A 20,815-nucleotide genomic window follows, 5' to 3' on the forward strand; every position below is an offset into this window, starting at 1 on the left:
TTCCTCTAAGAGCAAATGCTGCCAAGAAAACAGAGCCACATCGTGTATTCCTAGAGCTAGGAAAGCCCTTGGGGGACAGGGGGCTGCTGCCCACGTGCCTTTCAGCTCCCCTGGACTATTGCATCATACATCCCAGTGTTGCAAGCTCAAAAGGCACTGTGTCAGTCTGCTCAGCACCACCTGCCAACACACCTTTCCCTCTCTGTGCTCTCTTCTCCAATGAGACAGGCTTTGCATCACCCCCAGCACATAACTCAAGCAAGCTGCAAAGCAGGGAGCGCAGCTTACAGGCAGCTCTGCCACACACTGGCTAAAGCCCAGAAAGCAGCTGCATTGCAAGGCTATGCCTCGTCAGGAAGTGCAGCAGTTCATTTCTGCTCTCTAAGACATCCCCACTGCTGCCTTCAGAAGCAGCAAGAAGTTTGGGCTGGCTCTGCTTTGCACAGGGATGAAGAGAAGCAACAAGCCAGGACAAGCTGGAGGCAAACTCTAAGCCTTAGTTTATAAAGGAAGACTGGTTGCAACTGGAAGGGCCAGTTTATTAGAGAAACCTCACATTGCAAAGAATTCACAACACATTGGAAAGGATCCAGGCCTGCTGAGGGGGCCAGTCTTCTGCAGCCACACAGATCTACATTGCCCAGGTCCAACCCAGCAGGTGCCGCTAAGGGAAGGGTTTATTGTAGCACAGCTTATGTTTACAAGCAGCCTGAGAGAGCCAGTACTAAAGCTCAAAAAAGAGCCTCCTCGTTAGACAATGGTTAAAACTGAAATGTTTAAAATGTTTAAAAGCTCCGTTCTCCTGGCTGCAGCATGAAGGGGGAGGCAAAGATCTACAACACACACAGTTCTCTGTGGCTCTCAGCACTCAATCTGCTTTACCAGTGTAGGCCAGAGGGGGGGGTCTTCTCATCTTTGTTGCTTTCCAGAGAAAAGGGTGGGATTCGGACATCAAAGTGGGAGCCATCAGGCCTCTCAAATCGAAAAGTACCCCTGCAAAATAACAGCAGAGATCATGCTGAGGCCAGGGAGAGACACAGCTAGGAATCATCAGCTAGGCAGTAAGAAACAATTTCTTCCATATCCTGCAGAGGGACTGGGGCTGCTTCAGCATCTGTCTGCCAGGATGACTCATTTATTGGAAGACGCCTGGGCAGTTTACATCACATCTCTAATACACATTTCCTGAATAAAGATGTCATGATTGGAGCCTCCTGGAGGCAAATGCACTCCAAGCATCTGCAGCAGTGTTTACCTCACACCCACCCCAAAGGAGATGGAACCATCTGAACTATTTTTACTAAATGACTGCAAGTAAACTCTGATTTGCATTTCTTGGCAGAAGCTCCAGCAGTTGTCTGTGATAATATGAAATCCCATTACAGAAGCAATTGCAAATTATGTCTACTTTGCCCTTCAGAAAGGGTGTGGAGAAACTGAATCTACCTGTTCCTGAAGGCAAAAAGAATTTGCCACATCCCTATTATTCTCACTGCTCTGAACTTCGGAACCTTCATTTTCTTTTCAGGATACACGAGAGAGGGGAAAGAACAAGAACACTACAACCATTTTTATTCCCCAGGGCACACGTTCAGGCAATTAAAAATGTATAACATGTCAAACAAGGGTATAACCTATAGGTAAAGAGCTGCTCTTCAGCTTTTCCCAACTCAGACAAAGGCAGTTTCAAGGCAGCTTCACATCTGAAACAGATTTACTCAAAAAACACAAGCCAGAGACCTGTCACACAGCAGGCAATGGGGGGCTGCACATTTTTTGTCCAGAGACAACACTAGATGTACTAACCTAGTTGAAATGCAAAACAAAAATAAACTGCTTTAACCATGCAATACAGCAGAACAACTGGGGCTGAGAACTTCCCCACCTGCCCTTACAGAAGAGAGGACCTGGATGCCAGTTAAACTGAAGGTCTCAGCTGGCCTAAACTGGGAGTAATCCCACTTGCCAATTGTTTGTGAACACAAAACCACACTGCAGGAACAGCATCCAAGCCCAGTGGAAGAGCAGTCCCCTCCAAGAGGGAGCACCCTTGCACACCACCTCTGCTGCCCAGGGAAATGCCAGCATGAAGCCTTGTCCCAAGGACTGAAAGGGAAACTGAGTACAGCAGATCATAGAGAAATGCTTCACGTCTTTTCAAATCCACTTCAGCAGAGATCAGAGAAGGAGGATAAATTAGCCTAGAGCCTTCTTAGTGCAGGAAATCAACAGATCTTCTTACCCCTAACTGGGATTACTACTATGAAGAAGCTTATACAAAGACCCTCTTTAACTACCAAATCCCATCCAGTTCACTTCCACCAACCTTTAAGCCACAACTCCAGGCTGCAAACTGTGTCCCAGTTCAGTGCTGTGGGATCCTATATCTATAACCACTACTGCAATAAGAGTTTCTTACCACATGTGACCACTGGATGCCTGCAGGGAGACGTGACTGCTGTACTGAAATGCTGGCTGTTCTTTGGATAATACTGGCTCCTGAGAAAACAAAAGACCACTCTACATCAGCAAAGGATCTTATAATTCCTCCACAGACAGGTGTGGAAATCCACACACCAAGAAGAAAACCAGAGATGCACAACCTTCAAAATGTTATTTGGCACCAGTTCCTCTTTTGTTTCTTAACAGCTCAGCATCACTCCCAACTCCATGGAAAACAAAACACCCAGAGAATACCACCAGTTTCATGTATTAGTCCAGTTTTCCCACTGTTAGGAATACTCTGTGTGAAGTTTCAGTTCACACATACAAACATTACATAAAAAGCTGAGGTGTTTTTGTTTTGTTTTTCATTCCTGTTTTCTATTTTACTTCCATTACCCACTAAGGAATTCGCTGTCAAATCAATCCAGCTGCACAATACCTACCCTTCCAACAACACCACGGCCTCGGACTGTTTCCAGGGTGCCAGATAAGCTAAATATCCTCCAGTGCCGTTCTCGGAGCTGAACCACTTCGCTGTCAAGGTTCTCCAAGCGAATACAATAGCGCCACTGGACAGAAGAAAAACTGTCATCAAGAACCACAATCAGTTGCAAATAATTGATAACCCGTAGTCAATACTGGGAAACAGTTGCCAGGCAAGGGCTACTCTCCCTCAGAGTTTATCACACAGCAATGATGCCACAGCGAATAAACTCCTTCCCTTTAGCTGCTTTGCAAAACAAAAGGCACTTACCCAGTAGACATGGGAATTCTGGGCTTCCTGTCAAGAGAAACAGAAGACTTTAGCAGCTGCCCTTCAATGCTCAGTGCCAAAACCTCTTCAGCTGTCAGCACAGCACAAGCACAGGAGCTCACTCTCTCCATGCCAGCTTGATGCAGGCAACTCACGTGAGCACAAAAACAGCTGCTCTCCAAATCAGTTGCTGCCTGGCACTGGCTCTGCTCTAGGCACAGTCATGAGGTGGGAGATTTGCAAGGATCTCATGACTACAGAAGGTTGATCTCCACGTTAATTGTGCACATTTTACAGATCCAGAAACACCCGTTTCCTTGCCTTCAGGCACCTGTTTTTCTGATGAGGTTAGGACAAACATCAGCTGGACCTATGGAAGCTGCAATTCTGCACCAGAATGTTCACCCATCACAGCACAGCTCCCCCTCAGCTGTAACTCCTGTAACTCAGAAATCAAACTGCCACTGTAATTTCCAGGTCTCCCACTCAGAATGCTATTACAATCCTACTGTCTTGAGTGGTACACATCAAGATGCTACACTATGAAGAGTGAATGGTTACGCATTCAATCCAGAGGCTTCTAACCTCCATTAGAGATAGGATACAGAGGTCAACACCCGCAGCATCTCACTGCTGGGCAGGATAATAGGCTTGTGGTACCAGAGACGTCTGCTGGAGCAACATTACACACACACAGCTGGTTTCTGTTACAGTAAAGGACAAACATATAAGCATTCCTAAATATCTTTCTGACAGTGTTCTGCAGGAAAATGCAGGGTATCTCTCCTACCCAAGAGGAATCCAAACACAAGAGTAATTCCCCAAGGTGTTATGATAAAGCAGTTTCATGCTCATACAGAGCTGGACAATGAGATTGCAAATGGGATCAAAAAGTAATTTCTCCAGTAAATAAAAAGTACTTCCAGTCAGTAAACAGGCCTTAGAAAAAAATATATATATATACAAGTTAAATAGATTACAGAACTAACACAGCGAATTGTAACACAGACCTACCCTCATGCCCATATAGAAAGGGATGACTGTGACTCGAATGTTCTCTGTGGTTTCCCGGTGCACATCAGAGAGCTCCAACCAGGGGTGGTTCTTTTCCTGCCACGCACAAAGTGTATCCCTTGCTACAAAAGGTGGAACTGCAAGCAGGGAAAGAGTGCTTCAATATACTGTAACAACACAGTTACCAAAATAACTTAAAAGAAGCTTTAGTGTAACAAAAACCCACACCAGACCGCAAGTTTTATACTGCATCCAAGATGATGGATGGGTTCTAGATATTGTAATACAATGCAATGGGGCCAAAAGTTACCTTTTGTTTGGTCATACATGAGAAATCTCTCAAAGAGCTCATGCTGGATGGGCACTTGATCAGTGGAGCTGTAGGGAAGGATATCTTCATGGCTTACATAGTCTAAACCTGAAAAAAGAAATCCCCAAAGCCATTGAACATCTCCAGCAGAGAGCTGCTCAAAAGCCCCCTGACAGAGAAACAGATTTCATTTGCAAGAAGTTGAGAAAAGGATTTTGGCAGCAGAAAGCAATGCAAAAACTATGACTGCATGCAAGGTGGGAGGAAATGGGCTATCAATAACCTTGGCAGCATTCTGCTGTGTGATTTCTCCACAGGGTGAATTCCAGGCAAAGGCTGCAAAGTGACTGCACTGTCACAAAAGGCGTTTGGACAGGAAATGCATAGGACAAAAAGAGATCTAGCAGCCCTGGTAATAAAGCAGGATGGCCTGTATGCAACAGGGTATGCATATGGGATCTATATCTCAGCAGCTCTGAGCAGCCATGCCTTTATCACAGTCTGCCAAACTTCTATCTACGCAAAAGGGCTTCACATATTTTAGTCATTCAGTTATTTCTAACGATGCCCGAAACCACAGATGGTTCTACTACTGCAATATCCTACTTGCAGTGCTGCTTCACTGGTAGAAGTTGGCTCTCTGTGACTTTTTTGAGCTCATTTCATGAGTAATCACACCTCCATGGAAGTTAGAAGTGCATTTTACTGACCTGGTATGGCATAGAGGGCTCTGCTATCATCATGATTTGCCAGGAACGTCACTGCTTCTGTCTGCGACCTCTGGGACTGAGAAAAGGAAGGTTTATGTCTTTCAGAGCAGACTTTTGTGGGTCACTTCCCAGTTACATTTCAGATCACTGTTGTTCTTTCTGAAGCGTTTTAGGTTTGTTTTACTTGACCAATTCACCTCCTAGACAATTCTAGACTAATTCATCACCCAATTCAAATAAATTCTTGGTGCTGCAACTCACTTTCACAATTGCCTGCATATAACAAAATAGAGACAGCAAAAGGGTGAGAGGAAATAAGGTTGGAAAGAGGAAAAACAATCCAGAAAACAGTCATATGACATTCCAGGATACTTTCCTCAGGGAAATTATGACTTAACAAACAGTAACTACATAGATTTACAGCCACAGGAAGAAAAGCATTCACATTGGAGAAGATACCTTAATTTCAATACCAAGACTATACTGGTTACTTACTATATGTGGACAATCCCGAGCATCTATTAGCACCTGGTAGTAAGTATGTGTTTTGCCCTTGACCTCTTTGGAACCATGGCCTGCTACATTCTCACTCCTAAACAGAAAAGGAGAACGCTGAGCTCAAGTGTGTGCTCACCAACCCCTGCTTCATCTCGTGCTCAGAAGGGGAAGGAGTTCACTTCAGGATGGCAGCAAACTGCTGTCAACCAGGAGCAAGCACATTCCTAACAGTAACCTGCTAAAATACATTTCACAGTCTGCAGTCACTCAGTCCCATTTTCACTTTCTCACTCTCACACGTACACTCTCTTCCTTTGTCTTTCCATCATCCTGCCCCTAATTAACAGAAAATTAATGCGGTGTCTTGTTTGAGCACATCTCTTCCAGTTTACCCCCATACAAAACAGAGCCATCCCCTTAAAAAGACTTGTTCACCTCAAGCAGGAAACTTGCTAATAGCATAAATATAACTGTGTAAACAAGAAAGAATCCTTACTTTTCAGCAACTGGAGAAGCGACATCTCGATCATAGAGCCTAGCTTGCCAAGGAAACAGGACTATTCCTCGATAGCCAAACACACTGTGAAGAAATAGCTGAAAGGAACAAATAGTTGCACTTGAATGCACAGCAAACTTCACTCTTAGATACAACAGAAAATACAAACCCCATGAGGGTTTTGTTACATGGGAATACGGGGACAGTCACTACAGCAGAGACACAGAGGGAACATAAACAATGTGAGATGGGAACAAATTTGTGTTGCTCTGTCCCCACAAAACAAACGGTTAAACCAGTAATAAAGACCAAAAGAAGTGCAGAAAGGAAAGAGGGATGGAAGAGACTGCTCAGAAACACAGAACCATATGAGTGTCAGATGCACAGAAATGACAAGTTATCTTTCAGATTCAGCAGTTTTCCCTTTTGCTGCTAAAGGGAGAAAAATTAAAACTGGAGAGCAAATACCACAGATGTGTCATGTAGCAGATTCTTATCAACTTGCTACTGTCAGATGACTGACAAACTGCCGACACAGCAGACACAAGAAACACCAAACTGTAACACTTCTGGCCTTCCACTGCTATGCCGCAGCCTTCTCATGGGCAGATCACTCAGCTAAACCACGCCTGTAGAAAGAGCTGCAGGATCAGCTCTGCTCCGCAGGGCAGCTCACCTGGCCCGTCTCGTATTTGCCATGCTGCTTCGGTGCCTCAAACACCCCCACTGTCTCCAGCACTTTGCCCTCCAGACGGTTCCTAGGAGCAGAGGGAGGTTTTGCTGGCTGTGCAGGGCAGCACACGGGGCATGCAGGGTGTATGGGAGATTGGTAATCACAGCCTGAACCTCTGATTAATCAGCTGAGGCAAGTATGGGGTCAGCTGTGGGAGCACAGGTGAGAGTGATGTAGCTGTGCTCCCAGAAGGGGTGGAGCTCAACTCCATCCCCTCTGAGACCTCATTTAAGGGCTGACTCCCACTGAGGCAGTATCTCTTGGAGATCGCTCACCAGGGAGGACTGCCCCAGCTTCTTCAGCCAAGGCACCACCACTGGTGTGTTTTCCTTTACTTATTCCTTCTGTACATTTGCTACCATCTGTATATTAATAACCAATACACTGGGCAACGTGCCCAGAGTTGGGAGCACTGTGCATAGCACCTGAGCCCCCTCCCTGTACCCATGAGCACCTCTTATGCTGCCCTCTGACCCCAGACCTCCCCTCCCTTTTCCAATCACCCCCAACCCTCAGTCCCCCAATAACCCTGCTCCAAGCAATCCAACATCAACCCCTAGGTCCCAAACTCACCTCAATGCCACCCCTTAAACACCAGGGCATCCCAAACATCCCAAAAACATCTGATGCAACCCAAAAACCCCTTAACCCCCATCCAATACCCTGTCACCCATCTCAACAGCCCCTCATTCACCTGAACACCCCCTCACCCACCTCAACACCCCTTCACCCACCCCAACACTCCTCAAACGCACCAATAAACCTGACCCACCAACAGCCCCTCACCCACCCCCAAATCCAACCACACGAACAGCCCTTCACCTCCCCCAGCAACCCCCGAACCACTTTAACGCCCTCTCCCCCCCCCCACCGCCCCCTCAACCCTCCGAACACCCCCCGACCCCCCCCCAATCTCCCCTCCCATATCCCAATATCCCCTCCCATATCCCAATCTCCCCTCCCGCACTCCAATAACCTCCCACCCACCCGAACCCCGCCTCACGCCCGCCCCTCACAGGCCTCACCGCGACGAAAGGTGCCTCCGCGGCAGCAACGAGAGGGCCGCGACGCTCCCCCCGCTCAGAGCCCGCGGCACACGGGCCGGGGGCGGCTCCCAAAGCGGTTCCCACAGCGGCAGCCCTCGGGCACGGCACCGACCCAGCGCCGCCGCCAAGTACCGCCGCGCTGCGCCGCCCGACATCCCGCCGCCGCCGGCCCACACTGCAGCGCGAGCCCACTTCCGGCCTTCCCCTTCCCGGAAGTGTCTCACCTGTGACGCTCTAACCAGCCGCTGTGTCGGAGCTCTATGGTGTTTCGCGTCTCCTAGGCAACCAGTCGGGCAAGATGGCGTCGGCGATTCGAGCCGGGCCGAGGTTGAAGCGAGCGGTGGAAAGCGAGGAGCTGTGCGGGATCTCGGCCGCGCTGCGGGACGAGCTGCGGGAGGCTGTGGCTTCCAAGGGCTCCCTGGTGCCCTTCAGTTTGCTGCGGAAGCTGCACAGCGGGCTGCGGGAGGCAGGTAGGCCGGGTTGGGCCTAGCGGAGCGCGCCGCGCTGCACCGCGCCGCCGTTAACAGCCCCGTTCTGCTCTCGGCAGGGTTCCCTGTGCACCTCTACGAGCTCCTGAAGGACAGCGACATCGCCCTGCCCGAGGTGCCGGTGCAGCCGCGGGTAGGTGAGGGCTGGGGAAGGGCCGGGAGCTGCCACCACCTGCCAAGGCCCTGACGGTGATTCTGGCCTTCCCCCAGAACCCTGAGCTCGTGGCCAGGCTGGAACGGATAAAGGCCAAGCTGGCCAATGAAGAGTACCGGAGGATGACCCGCAACGTCACCGGGCAGGTGAGCGGCCTGGAGGGAAGATTCCCACCTAAGGATGTTCGACCTCCCCTAGGAGACCCAATTACAGAGGAGGTTCAGGTTGAATATCAGGGAAAGGTTCTTCACCAAAGAGTGTTGGGGCACTGGAACAAGCTCCCTATAGGACAGCAGACACGACACTGAGCTGCTGGAGTTCAAGGAGCATCTGGACAGCTCTCTCGGTGTTGGACTTGGTGATCATTATGGATCCCTTCCAACTCAGGATGTGATTCTGTGAACACAGTGCCTTCATTGCTCCTGAGGCAAAACTGAGGGGCAGATGGAAGAAAATCCATCTCTCTTAGAGGAAAAATAATGAAGTAGCCAGACAGCCAGGTTGGTGTTACGTATCGATTCATCTTCAAGCTGATATTCACATGAAGAACAGAAGCTGATGCTCTGTCAATCTCTTGTTAGAGTCTGGCTTTCTAAGTTCAGGATGCTTCTATGTATATGTGAGCATTGCCTGCTATCCCATCACAATTCAAGGCAAGACCCTCGAGGGTGTGTTTAAAGACAAGTCCCCATCCAAGTACACATTCAAACCCGAAGAAATGCTTTGATTAGAAATTACTCTTCTCATTGTCAATGAATCAGACCACAAACATAAATCCAGTAAAACATGGGCCCTGTGGAATTGCTGCTCCCCTGCAGCCCATCTGACAGCTGCCAAGGCCCAGCAGAAGATGTCCAGATCTCTCACCAGGTCTTAGAAATGGGACAGGATTTTGCTATTGCTTTTATTTTGCAAATAGTGTTAAAATACAGTGGAACGCAAGTTGTTTTAATCCTTTCTTTTAGGATATGAACCACGGGACGTTAGCTGAGTTTGGGAGGCAAGGTGAGTGGCTGTTTGTCTTGCTAACACCTGATGGTATGTATCAACAGCAGTGATGTCAGACACAGGACCCATCACATCACTCGTAGTTGGATCGCATCACTAGTAGCTGGCCTCTCTGAGCAGCAGCATCTCCCTGAAAGGTGCTAATACTCAAAGTGTTCCTCCGGTAAAGGAGCAGCCAGTCTGTTGTTCTTAAGTATTTCTGGAGGCGTAAAGCATGTGAATTCTCAAGCATTCCTGTAGCCCAGTTGAGGCAGTCACAGGCAGATTCAGCCAGCAGGATTACAGCTTGCCCCTCACCAATCCCTCATCTCTCCCTTTTCTCTCCAGTTCGCTCTGTTAAAGCTGTAGTCATCACCATATTCAACTTCTTTGTCACCGTGGTGGCTGCGTTCGCCTGCACATACCTGGGCAGCCAGTACGTCTTTGTGGAGACAGCAGCGGTGAGTGAACGTGGTGGCCACGGCCTCAGAACCAGCTCAGAACCTGTGGGCAGGAGCAGCAGATGCTGCCCAGCACCAGGCAGCAGCTCAACCACACACACACACACACACACACACACAGTCACTTGTCTTTCTACCCACAGCGCGTCCTGTCAGCAGTGATTGTGGCCTCGGTGGTTGGCTTGGCTGAACTGTATGTGATGGTACGCACAATTGAAGGAGACCTTGGGAAACTATAAGCCACACAGATGCCCATCAATCGAAGCTCCTGCTGGAGGCTTTTGCACTCTACATGAGTCATTTGTTTGGAGCATCTGATCTCTGGACTGTCACCTAGTGGATGTTACCACCCCAGCACAGAGAAGCTTACAAGCTGTTGCTGTCTCAGTTACTCTGTAAAGTTTCTGTCTTTTCATTACAGAATTAAATAACAGTGTATGTTTTCAACCTCCTTCCTGCCATGCTGTGCGCTGACCTGGCCTCTGAAAGACATCATAGACAGCCATGAAGCTTCCCTCTCCCTCTGCAGCTCACAACTTGCTGTCTGCTGTGGAAACCAGTGCTCTTACTTAGCCTGTCCTTCCTGCTCCCACTTGGTCCCCTACCTCTTTTATGGAGAGCAGTACTCACTCATGGTCGGCTTGGCAGTACGTAGTGATGGTTGCCTTCCACACAGGTCTGTTCAGGATGACAACACCCAGTGCGACCACGTTGGAGTTGGCACCTGGCTCCCAGCAGCAGGCCTACCCTCTGCACAGCTCATACCAAACCCATTTTCTCTGACTGAGGAGGGAAGGCAGCTCCAAAAGGAGCCTGGGGGCTTCTCAGGTGCTATGGAGCAGAGAGTGGAGCTCGCTTAGTGCCCCCTATGGCCATACATTGGGGAGGGGGCTCTGCTGGGCCCAGGGGACCCAGACACCTGCTGGGTGGGCACTATGCCAGAGCTGGACACGGTGATTAATGCTCTGATGGCAGTTAAGCCCCTCTGTGAACACGCTTTAATATCCGATACAGGGGAAATCTGCCGGCACCTGCGAACGTGCCTGAGGATTAGGGGAGGCCACGCCACAATCATCTGCAGATCCTGCCTCAGATTAAGGTATTTTTCCAAAAGATTAGTCGGTATTAGGGGGGCTGATTGGGAGCTGGCCCTGTCACGGCTGCAACCAGCATTTAGGATATTGGATGGATGTTGTAGGAACCGCTGGACCCGGCAGTAATTGCACACCCTAATGAAGACAGGGCATTAAGCCCCAGTGCACCCCGCTTACGGCTCGCCCAGATTGGTGATGGCTGCGCTGTAGATAAGGTCAGAGATAGAGCCCAGCGAGGTGGGGAGGCCCCATGCAGGGCTGTGGGCTCCCGATGGTGGCAGCGTGGGGAACGGGATGCTGCTTTCGGGGCTCACCACGGGCGGATCCTGTTCCCCTGGTGGCGGTGATGGTGGTGGCTCCGGTTTGGTGCCGCGGATCCTGCGAGCACGGCGGTTCTGGAACCAGACCTGGGCCAGGGAATGGGGGAGCCATGAGACAACGGGAACAGCTCAATGCGGAGAGCGTGCGGGATGGGGACCCCGGGAGGGATGGAGGGAGGTTGGAAGGTCTTGGGGGTCCCAGCCCTGCTCACCTGGATCTTGGCCTCAGGCAGCTGCGTGAGCTCAGCCAGGCGCTCTCGGGTGGCGATGTCCGGGTAGGGCACAGCGGCGAAGGCCCTCTCCAGTTCTGACAGCTGCCCCCTGCTGAACGTGGTCCGCCGCCTCTTCCTCGGTCCCCCCGGGCAGGAGCAGGGACCCGGAGCTCGGTTCTCTGTCCCAGCCGCAGAACCGCCCGCCCCATCGGGGAAGCGAAGCAGCGGCTGTGGGGCGCGGGGGGCGCCTGGGGCCGCGCTCATCCTGCCCGTCTCCCCCGGCCCCGCTCCCTGCCCGGCTTTTATCCCCTGCCGGTGGGCTGGGACCGCCCCGAGCGGGCGGTGCTGACCGATTACCCCCTCCCCGCCTTTCCCCCACCGCTGCGGCCGGTCCCGGTCGGTGCCCTCCGACGGCAGCATCGCGGTGACATCGCGGTGCCCTCAGTGTCACATAATCCCAGCAGTTCCCTGTACCAGACAACCCGACAGCTCCAGGAGCTGCTTCCCCAGCACCAGTAACCCCAGTTTATCCAGATACTGGGCAACCCGACGGCTCCCTAAGCCTTTCCCCAATAGGGGATCCATAGGGACCCCAGCCATGGAGGAGGCTCAGGAGTCCAGTGTCACCAAGTTGGGAAATGCAGCTGATGCTGCGACCTCCTACATCCCTCCTGGGGTGAGATGACCCCATGCAGTACCCGTTGCCTGCCCCCCAGCCTAACCCCCCCGTAGTGCCACCCTCCTGCAGGGCTGGTACCCGTCAATGTTTAACTGGAGCGGCGGTACCGGTTGTGCAGGGCAGACAGAGCTGGCTGCTGGTGGATCCCACCAGGGCTGAGCAGGAGCTGCTTCCACCCTGAGCGAGGGGTGCTCAGGGAGAATGGAGGCAGAGGAGGAGAAGGGCTGGGGGACCCAATCAGGAACACGACCCAAAATGCTCCCACGGAGCCAACTGCGACGGTAAGTCTGGGGGAAACGGAGTGGGGTGAGCCCAGGGCCTGAGCAGCCACCGCTGATACAGCCACCACAAAAAGGCTGAGGAGGAAAGGACAGGGGGGTCCCTGTGTGGGGACATGGCAGGACAGCGCTTCACGCCCTGCCAGGCACTGGGGCACAGTGGAGGAAAGTGCACATGCAGGTCCCTCTCCCAGGGATGCCTCCTCCACCCCACTGCCCCTTGTTCTCCCCCAGGAGCCCCAGCAGGGAGCAGGAGGGCAGAGAAACACACCTGAGAGTGGTGCTGAGGTCAGTGTCACCTGTTCCCAAGCGCGGTATCACAGTGGGATCCCCGAGGATCCCCACATGATGCCACCTCTGTGTATCCCCTTGTACCTCAATCAGGGTCCGACCACTGACCTGCACAGAGACACGTCGAGGTGACCGGCACGTGGTGCACAGCCTGGGCAATGGCACCGTCCATGTGAGTATCACCCCCCCCACGGTGGGGCCAGGGGCTGTGAGCTCCTCCTGAGCCACCGCCGTCCCCATGCCCAGGTGAGCGCAGCCAGACACGATGCCACCTTCACCTTCAGCACCGTTTTTGATGCGGGTGCCTCTCAAGAAGCTGTCTTTGAGGGCAGTGGCATGCGGCAGCTGGTGGAGCTGGCAGTGGAAGGGTGAGTCCCCCGTATGCCCCCCACCCTACATCCAGAAGGCACCAGGATTTCTGCATTGCCCGGATGGTGCCAAGAGGTGGCATCCCTCTGCCACAGCCTGGGGCCATGCCTGAGGCTCAGCATCTCCTCCAGCTTCTCCTGCACTGTTTTCGCCTATGGACAGACAGGCTCGGGGAAAACCTACACCCTGATGGGCCCCCTGGGGCAGGTACCATGATGGCACCCAATAGTGGGACAGGCAGTAGGTGCCAGTGTGTGATCCACTGAGCTTGTGGCATCTCCACAGAGTGATGCCCCGGGGTTGCTGGGGCTGATGCAGAGGTCCTTCTCCTGCCTCCTGGAGCAGAGCCGTGGCACCGGCCTGACACTCAGTGCCTCCTACCTGGAGATCTACAACGAGCAGGTGAGCACTCACCCAGCCCCACTGCCAGCCCCACTGACATCTCCTGACCCTTCTGCCGCCCCCAAGGTCAGGGATCTGCTGAGTGCAGGGCCACCACGTGCCCTACCCCTGCGCTGGAGCAAAACCCACGGTTTCTACGTGGAAAACCAACTCAGTGTGGACTTTGAGAGCCTGGAGGCTGTTGTTGAGCTGCTCCTGCAAGGTGCCGGGCTGTGGGGTTAGGGTACGCATGGGAGGTACCCGCCAGGTCCCCCTGCAGCTTTCTATCCCAGCAGGTTCCCAGAGGCGACGGACCTCTGCACACGCACTCAATGGGCACTCGAGCCGCAGCCACGCCATCCTGAGCATCCGCATCCGCAGCCAAGCAGTGAGCCCTGACCCTGCTGTGGGGACATGGGGAGGGTTGGGGGGTTGGGGCCCGGGGGGATCCTCCAACCTTAAGGTAGGGGCTGCCTCCTCCTCCCCAAGGTTGCTTTGGTGGTGCTGGGGAGAGTGGCACGGACCACATCCTGAACTCAGGCGGTTACACAACAAGGGAAGGGTGGGTGGGATGCAGGACAGCAGCAGTGTTTCCCCCCACCAGCCCGGCGCCAGCAAGCAAGGCACGTTGTGTTTTGTGGACCTGGCTGGCAGTGAGCGGGTGAAGGACACTGGCTCCAGCGGGGAGCTCTCTGTGGAGGCCAACAACATCAACCGCAGCCTCCTGGCCCTGGGTAAGAACTGAGGGACCCTGTGGGCTGTAGAACCCCACTGCCACCCCACTGCACTCTCTGCAGCTCATTCTCCCTATAGGACACTGCATCTCCCTGCTGGCCAAACCCCGAGGGAAGCGGACACACATTCCCTACCGGGACAGCAAGCTCACCCGGCTGCTGGCACGCTCACTGGGCGGCTCAGGGGTCACGCTGATGGTATGGGAGCAGGTGCATGGAGCCAGGGAGGCCCATGGAGGGGAAGGCTGAATGGGGACAGAGTGGCTCAACTCATTGGCAGGTCGCCTGCATCACTCCGTCCTCACGCTGCCTCTCGGAGACGCTGAGCACGCTGCACTATGCCAGCAGAGCCCGCAGGGTCACCACCAGACCTGTGGCCAACAGGGTAAGGGAAAGGGTGGGATGCTCAGCCCCCACTGTGGAATCCCCACCCTGAGCCATCTCTGGTGCTCTCAGGTGCCTCGGGAGAAGCTGCTGCAAACCTTGGAGGAGGAGATTCAGGCACTGCAGCTGGAGAATCTCTCCCTGCGGCAGCAGCTCAGCCTGCCCAGGAGCGGGGAGGTGCCAGGGGCATGGCCTGGCTGGGTGGGCAGGTACAGCCCTGGGGGGCTGCACTGCCTCCCCCTTGAAAGGCAGTTCCCGGAGGAGGGAGCTCCAGCCTGGCCCAGCCTCTATGGCCTGCTACGGGACTTTGTGGTGGAGAATGAGCAGCTCAGGTATGGGGGTCCCTCAGGACACACAGGACCCATGAGCAGAGGGTCTCTAGCAGCTGGTGTGTTGGTGCCTCTCCCAGGGCTGTGGGGTTCAGAGAGGCTGCTGCTGCCCTGCTCTTCTCCCTCTTCTCCCCAGACAGCCCCAGCTGCCCCCAGACCCCAGCAGTGGTGACATCCCGACCATCCCATCCCACAGCCATGTCCCACACCGGAGCATCCACATCCCACTCAGCCACCCTACATGGCCTCGGCACCCCAACATGATGCCCACCTCTGCACATCGGCTGCCGGTGAGTCCCCGATGACCAAGTGCATGATGCATGGTGACACTGTGCCAACACCCACTGCCCTCTGCCTCTTGCAGAAGCTGCCTCCTACCTCCAGCAGTCCCCAGTGCTGCACCAATACCATTGTGTCCCAGGTAGGGTCAGTCCCATTGCAGAAGGTGGCAGGGTGTGGGGGCAACCTGATGGCTCTGCCTGGCCCCCATGTACTGCCGGTCCCCAACAAGGGAAGTGCCAGCCTCCCACTGCCCGCCCAGGACAATGGCACCGTGCCCAGCTGTTGGCTGCAGAAGGGAAATTGGTGAGAGCTGAGGGTGAGGAGAAGCCCCAGGCTTGTTGGGAGGTTGGGGTTTCACTCATGCATCCTCACAACAGGAGCCAGGGGAGGAGCTGGAGCTCCCTGCAGCAGCACACAGTGCCACGGGATAGCCAGGAGGCAGCGGGCACTGATGGAAGAGTCATCCCTTCAGCCCCACCATGGCCAGGACCACCAGAGCCCAGAGGTGAGCAGTGCCGTGGGGACAGGCTCTGTGGGGCTGCAAGTCCGACCCCAGCTGCGGGCCTGATCCCACTGCTCCTGCCTCACAGGTGCCGAAGCCATCCCTGTGCTGCAGTGGGAAGAGGCTTCGGAGTGGCTGGCGGAGCAAATCTGAGCACTGCACTCACACGGTGATAGGGACACTTTGGGGACAACAACGTGCTGCAGAGACTGCACAGCACACAGACCTCGTTCTGATGGACAGACAGATGGACACAGCGCTGGTGGTTTATTTGGGTCTAGCTAGGTGCCATGCTGCTGGGGGCCATAGTGGAGCCCGTTCAGGTGCTCTCCTCATCAGGCTGCGGGCAGTCCAGCCAGTACTGCGCGATGGAGCGCGGGTAGCGGGGCTGCACCAGGTCCACACGCTTGGTGCGCAGGTTGACGCGGTAATACTTGTCTGGAGGGGGGGACAGAAGGAGGTGTCAGACCTCACTGCCAGCCCCGCGCTGTCCCAAAGCATCCCCAGCTCCAATTATCCCCCAGACTCACCCCCTACGAAGAAGTAGACGCTCTGTAGGGTCTCGCACTGCGATCCTGACAGCCAGTCGCTTTCAGTGTCGGTAGATTCGGAATCGCTGTTCAGCCAACTCCAGAGACCCAAATTCAGAGTGCGATGGTTCCTGAACCTCTTGCGGTGGCGACGGGAATTCCTCCTACGGGGCTGCCGAGATGACACGTAGATCCTGCCAGCCATGGCAGCGTCCAGCTGGTTGGGCACCCCCCGCCAGTCCCTGCTGATGAGCCGTGGGCTGCTCGCCCCAACTGCCAGAAAGCAAGAGTTAGGGGGCAGCAACACATGGATGCTGGTATCTGCCCTACAGACAGCTCCCATTGCCTGCCCCGTGGCACAGGGATGTTCCAAAGGGTCCCCAGTGTGATGGGATGTGTGTTGGGATCTTGCCCAACTGTAACGTCTCTATGAGTGGATGTGGTGGGGATGGGTTGGTGTTTGGACTCAGTGATTATAGAGGTCTTTTCCAACCTTAATGAGTCTATGGTAGTATTAGCGGACATGGGGGGGAGGGGTTGACCATTAGACTCAATGATCTTAGAGGTCTATTCCAGAATTAAAGATTCTATCTATGACTGTGAATGGGCACAGTGGGGAGGGGTTGGCGGTGGGACTCGATGTCTCAGCACTTACCCATCCTACTACCGAAGAGGGAAAAGAAAATGTCCTCCCAGCTGTCACGGTTCATGAAGGCGTAGTGGTTGAACACAGTGGAGGGAGAGGACTTATCGCACTCGGCCTGCGTGGGCTGGTGGGCGAAGTCGTAGGACCAGTAGTTCGCGCCTAGGGGAAGGGATATGGGTTATCGCTGTGGCATTTGGGGCTGAGCAGCAGCCAGGGGGCATCCTGCCCAAGGCCTCCATGGGCATCAGGAGGGCTGGTTGTGTTACCCTTGAAGAAGTAGACTCGCTCATTGCCGTGGTAGCTGTGTGCCGGGAGGGCAAAGGCAGCGTCGATGTTATTGGGGATACCCTCAAAGCCCTCTGAGATTTCACGTGGGTAACCAGGGTCCAGGGCTCCGTCATCAAAGCGCCAGTACTGGCTGCCCTGGAAAGGAGCAGGGGGGTTGGCAAGGTGACACCAGGTATGGGTGTGCTGGGCATGGCCATAGGGGCTTGGGGACATCCAGAGGTATGTGGGTATGGGTGTGCTGGGGATGGCCATATCTGGGGACATCCAGAAGCCACCTCATGCATGTGGAAGGTTCCAAGGTGGGGAAAGGGGAGGTGGGTGCTGTGACCAGGAGAGCTTTGCCCACCTTGAAGAGGTATGTCTTGCCCTGGCAGTTGATGCGTGTGAAGGCTGCATCAATGGGGCCCTCAATGCCCCAGACATCACTGATGAGCTTGGGGTAGCCAGGCCGCACGCTGGACTTGTCCAACTCATAGAAGTATTTCCCTGGATAGAGAGGGGAAGAGGGAGGTGGGAGCTGAATGACCAGCACAAGGTGGCAAGAGAAACATTGAGGTACCAGAAAAAGGGCTGTGAGTACCTCGGAAAGCATAAAGGGAGCCATTCTTCAGGTCAGTGAAGGCATTGAAAGGTTTCCTGCTGCACAGCTCCTCGGGCTCATCCTCCGAGCTTGGGTTCACGGTCCCATCAGATGTGGTGGTGGTGGTGGTGGTGGTGGGGTGGAGCGTGGGCACCTCTGTCTCTACTGGTGCCTCCTCAGTGGCTGTGTCAGTCTCCCGTGTTGGTGACAGGGGCTCATGTGGTTCCGTGGGGTGTTCTGTGGGTGCCGGTGCCCCTGTGGGCTTTGCTGTGCCGGTGTCAATGGAGAGGTCGTAGTCGAGGTAATCATCCTCCGGCAAGGCAAAGACATCTCCTCGTGTCACTGCAGAGGGGACAGGTTGGTTGCAGAGCCCTGGGTGTCCCCATGCCAGCTACGGGTCCTCCCAGGGCACTGAGTATGATGGGATGTGTCATGGGATCTTGCCCAACCTTCATGACTCTTTGAGCAGACATGGTGGGGAAGGGTTGGTGTTTGGCCCTGACCATCCCAGAGGCCTTTCTCAACCTTAATGAGTCTATGGGCTTGGAAGTGATGGCAAAGACATCTCCCTGGATCACTACAGAGGGGACAGCTTGGTCACAGATCCCCAGGTGTCCATACATTGGGTATGGGTCTTCCCAGGGTACTGAGTTCTGCAGCACCGCAGTGCCAAACCCCAGTCCTGCCATCGCCCCACGGACACAGGACACTGTTGGGAACCCTGAGACCACCGAGGCCAGTGGCAGGGGACATGGGTGGCAGTAGGGCTGGTACCTTTGGCTTTGCAGACGGTGGAGTAGTCACTGCAGCAGCTCTGGTAGTAGTGGCAGAGATTGTCACACTGGCACTTCTTCAAGGCATTGAAGCCCTCATCGCAGCGACCTTCACAGGAGTCTGCAAGAGTACAGAGGGAACGCAGCGGGGTGAAGGCAAACGTGATGACATCCCCAACCTCTCCATAGGCACCCGGGTGGCACCTTTCCCCACTCCCCCCCATGCAACAATCTGTGTGACCCAGCAGCAGGGATTTGCCCGGCATATCCACACCATCACCCCATCCCCATGGCAGTGAGCAGGGCAGGGTTGGGGCTCACCTTCAGCAGCACGAGTCAGGGCAAGCAGGGCCAACACCAGGACAGGCAGCAGCAGCCTCATGGTGGGCAGCCGGGAGCGCAGCCCTACTGCGACTGAGCAGGATGCAGAGCTGGGGCCCCAGCATCCGCTGTTTGCTCAGCCTACCCTGGAGAAAACAAACAGGGCAAGGTCAGTGCATGGGATGATGGGCAGCGCTCTCCCCCCTGCTCTCCTCCCTTCTCAGCCCACGTTGTGCCAAGGGAAAAGCTCTGTGTGTGTGCTCACACGTCAGAGGGTTTAGGGATTGCTGCCTTGCAGGAAGCCTGGCAGCAGGAAGGGAGACCTGAAGGATGCAGGCAGGGTATGGGGCTGCTGCCCGAGGAGTGGGGCTGGGGGTGAGCGGCCATAGGCAGAGGGAAATGCTGCGCACTTTCGCTACAGTAGGCAAACAAAAGCCCGTGTATTTTGCTCCCCTCGTTCCCTTTCTGACCAAGCTTTTCAGTTACTAATTAATGTCAACTCAGCCCTTTTGGCGGCTCCTGATAACTGCAGGATGGTTATTTAATCGGGGTCAAGGAGCAAATGTGCACAATGGTGATCCCACTCTGGCTGTTTCGTACTGCTGGGGTGTTGTTGGGGCAGAGCTCCACTGGGGAATGACCGTCCTGGGGTGGCCACAGTGCCATTCCAAGGGACAAAATTCGGGGAGAGAAGACAGCCCCGCGGGTTTTCCCCCTGCCAGGCTGGGTACAGCCAGTTCCTGGCACTGGCTGCTCCCTCCCTTGCTGGGAAGACCTCTGGTCTTGTGCCGAGTGAGGCATTTCCAGCTCTGGTTGAGCAACTGGCTATGGGGCAGAGCTCCTCCTGCAGCCCCTCACCCCACTCCTGCCCCCATTTGGGGCTGCCACCATCCCTGGGTGCAAGTAAGTGTTGCACTGCCTTCATCCCATCCCCACACAGTTAAGAGTGGGGGTTGGCAGGGGGGATGGGGACCCCCAGGGCAGCAGCAGGGACTGGGCAGCACCAAAACCCCATTGCTGATGGGCTCAGACTGAGCTGCTCGCTGCTTCCAGGCTCCCAGCCGCCTCCCCACTCTCAGCTCCCACCAATCACTTGAAACCCTCCCAAGAAGCAAAGCAGAGCAAAACAAAGCTTTCTAGGACAAGGCAAAGGGAAGGGCTTGAACTCTGTCCCCTTCACAGCAGAAAACCCTTATTGCTGCATCACAGCCGCACCGCGACCCCTGATAACGACTTATCAAAGAACTCCTTACTGGTTCTGTGTGTCTCCTGGTCACCTCCTCTGCTGTCTGGTGTCCCTCCCTGCGTCTGTTCTGGGTCCTGGAAGGATTAGAAGTGGCTCTGAGGCATCACAACATCAGCTTGGATTTAAGTCTGGGGCTGAGCTGTTTTTGGAGCTGAGGATTTAAGCTGCTCCTCCCAAAGCATTTCTGCCCTGAGCACGTCTGGCCTGGAAAAAGGAAATAAAAGGGGCCCAGGGTGCCTTGCTCTTTCTTTTATCATGCAAATCCCGAGCCCACCCAAGAGCTGCTCTGAATTTCCCATGCAGCAATTACACAGCGCAGCGCACGATGTGAAAGCGTCCAAAATGCGGTGCCACGGCTACCGCGGTGCTCCCTTCCCCAGGGGTGGCCACAGGGGTCCTCGAGGCGTAAAGGGGGGTGGGGGGGGAGACGTGGGGACAGCGGGGCTGGGCAGAGGCTGCGTGCAGAAGGAGGGCTCAGGG

General features: G+C 54.4%; 5 protein-coding genes across 5 annotated transcripts; 2 read left to right on the forward strand and 3 right to left on the reverse strand.

Annotated features, from left to right (window-relative positions):
• Positions 1-514: 514 nt before the first annotated feature.
• POLDIP2 (DNA polymerase delta interacting protein 2) lies at positions 515-8,231 on the reverse strand. The gene is made up of 11 exons (XM_072353622.1): positions 7,986-8,231; positions 6,904-6,985; positions 6,228-6,325; positions 5,729-5,825; positions 5,234-5,309; positions 4,524-4,631; positions 4,214-4,350; positions 3,200-3,226; positions 2,889-3,014; positions 2,420-2,499; positions 515-993 (listed from the first exon to the last, which is right to left on the reverse strand). The coding sequence occupies exons 1-11, from the start codon at positions 8,159-8,161 to the stop codon at positions 879-881; spliced, it is 1,122 nt and encodes a 373-aa protein (XP_072209723.1). The 5' UTR covers positions 8,162-8,231; the 3' UTR covers positions 515-878.
• A 6-nt stretch (positions 8,232-8,237) lies between these two features.
• Positions 8,238-10,547, forward strand: VMA12 (vacuolar ATPase assembly factor VMA12). Its single transcript, XM_072353624.1, has 6 exons — positions 8,238-8,476; positions 8,554-8,627; positions 8,705-8,794; positions 9,614-9,653; positions 9,984-10,096; positions 10,240-10,547. The coding sequence occupies exons 1-6, from the start codon at positions 8,305-8,307 to the stop codon at positions 10,333-10,335; spliced, it is 585 nt and encodes a 194-aa protein (XP_072209725.1). The 5' UTR covers positions 8,238-8,304; the 3' UTR covers positions 10,336-10,547.
• On the reverse strand, positions 9,544-12,067 carry SEBOX (SEBOX homeobox). The gene is made up of 2 exons (XM_072353626.1): positions 11,723-12,067; positions 9,544-11,597 (listed from the first exon to the last, which is right to left on the reverse strand). Exons 1-2 carry the CDS (start codon positions 11,984-11,986, stop codon positions 11,364-11,366), a joined length of 498 nt encoding a protein of 165 aa, XP_072209727.1. The 5' UTR covers positions 11,987-12,067; the 3' UTR covers positions 9,544-11,363.
• Positions 12,068-12,934: 867 nt separating this feature from the next.
• On the forward strand, positions 12,935-16,162 carry KIF12 (kinesin family member 12). The gene is made up of 14 exons (XM_072353620.1): positions 12,935-12,967; positions 13,064-13,142; positions 13,217-13,338; positions 13,471-13,546; positions 13,625-13,943; positions 14,017-14,108; positions 14,325-14,454; positions 14,534-14,652; positions 14,735-14,839; positions 14,911-15,170; positions 15,304-15,457; positions 15,532-15,752; positions 15,827-15,954; positions 16,040-16,162. Exons 3-14 carry the CDS (start codon positions 13,307-13,309, stop codon positions 16,102-16,104), a joined length of 1,701 nt encoding a protein of 566 aa, XP_072209721.1. The 5' UTR covers positions 12,935-12,967; positions 13,064-13,142; positions 13,217-13,306; the 3' UTR covers positions 16,105-16,162.
• Positions 16,163-16,197: 35 nt separating this feature from the next.
• On the reverse strand, positions 16,198-20,813 carry VTN (vitronectin). Its single transcript, XM_072353621.1, has 10 exons — positions 20,646-20,813; positions 20,343-20,539; positions 19,090-19,235; positions 18,770-18,889; positions 17,996-18,337; positions 17,762-17,901; positions 17,394-17,550; positions 17,137-17,286; positions 16,482-16,754; positions 16,198-16,389 (listed from the first exon to the last, which is right to left on the reverse strand). The coding sequence occupies exons 3-10, from the start codon at positions 19,148-19,150 to the stop codon at positions 16,271-16,273; spliced, it is 1,362 nt and encodes a 453-aa protein (XP_072209722.1). The 5' UTR covers positions 19,151-19,235; positions 20,343-20,539; positions 20,646-20,813; the 3' UTR covers positions 16,198-16,270.
• Positions 20,814-20,815: the final 2 nt, after the last annotated feature.

Source organism: Excalfactoria chinensis, chromosome 19, assembly GCF_039878825.1.
Source record: "Excalfactoria chinensis isolate bCotChi1 chromosome 19, bCotChi1.hap2, whole genome shotgun sequence".
Classification (NCBI taxonomy): Eukaryota; Metazoa; Chordata; class Aves; order Galliformes; family Phasianidae; genus Excalfactoria; species Excalfactoria chinensis.

Coding starts and splice junctions, on each gene's coding strand:
- VTN (XM_072353621.1), bottom strand. CDS start 19,150: ATGAGGCTGCTGCTGCCTGTCCTGGTGTTGGCCCTGCTTGCCCTGACT. Junction 17,551..17,761: donor GCAAGACATACCTCTTCAAG/GTGGGCAAAGCT, acceptor GCTCCTTTCCAG/GGCAGCCAGTACTGGCGCTT. Junction 16,755..17,136: donor CCTCTTCGGTAGTAGGATGG/GTAAGTGCTGAG, acceptor GCTTTCTGGCAG/TTGGGGCGAGCAGCCCACGG.
- SEBOX (XM_072353626.1), bottom strand. CDS start 11,986: ATGAGCGCGGCCCCAGGCGCCCCCCGCGCCCCACAGCCGCTGCTTCGC. Junction 11,598..11,722: donor TGCCTGAGGCCAAGATCCAG/GTGAGCAGGGCT, acceptor TCCCTGGCCCAG/GTCTGGTTCCAGAACCGCCG.
- POLDIP2 (XM_072353622.1), bottom strand. CDS start 8,161: ATGTCGGGCGGCGCAGCGCGGCGGTACTTGGCGGCGGCGCTGGGTCGG. Junction 6,326..6,903: donor GCAAATACGAGACGGGCCAG/GTGAGCTGCCCT, acceptor TGTTCCTTTCAG/CTATTTCTTCACAGTGTGTT. Junction 4,351..4,523: donor CATGTATGACCAAACAAAAG/GTAACTTTTGGC, acceptor CCCTGCTTGCAG/TTCCACCTTTTGTAGCAAGG.
- KIF12 (XM_072353620.1), top strand. CDS start 13,307: ATGCGGCAGCTGGTGGAGCTGGCAGTGGAAGG. Junction 14,840..14,910: donor CCAGACCTGTGGCCAACAGG/GTAAGGGAAAGG, acceptor TGGTGCTCTCAG/GTGCCTCGGGAGAAGCTGCT. Junction 15,458..15,531: donor CCTCTGCACATCGGCTGCCG/GTGAGTCCCCGA, acceptor TGCCTCTTGCAG/AAGCTGCCTCCTACCTCCAG.
- VMA12 (XM_072353624.1), top strand. CDS start 8,305: ATGGCGTCGGCGATTCGAGCCGGGCCGAGGTTGAAGCGAGCGGTGGAA. Junction 8,477..8,553: donor CAGCGGGCTGCGGGAGGCAG/GTAGGCCGGGTT, acceptor TGCTCTCGGCAG/GGTTCCCTGTGCACCTCTAC. Junction 8,795..9,613: donor CCCGCAACGTCACCGGGCAG/GTGAGCGGCCTG, acceptor CCTTTCTTTTAG/GATATGAACCACGGGACGTT.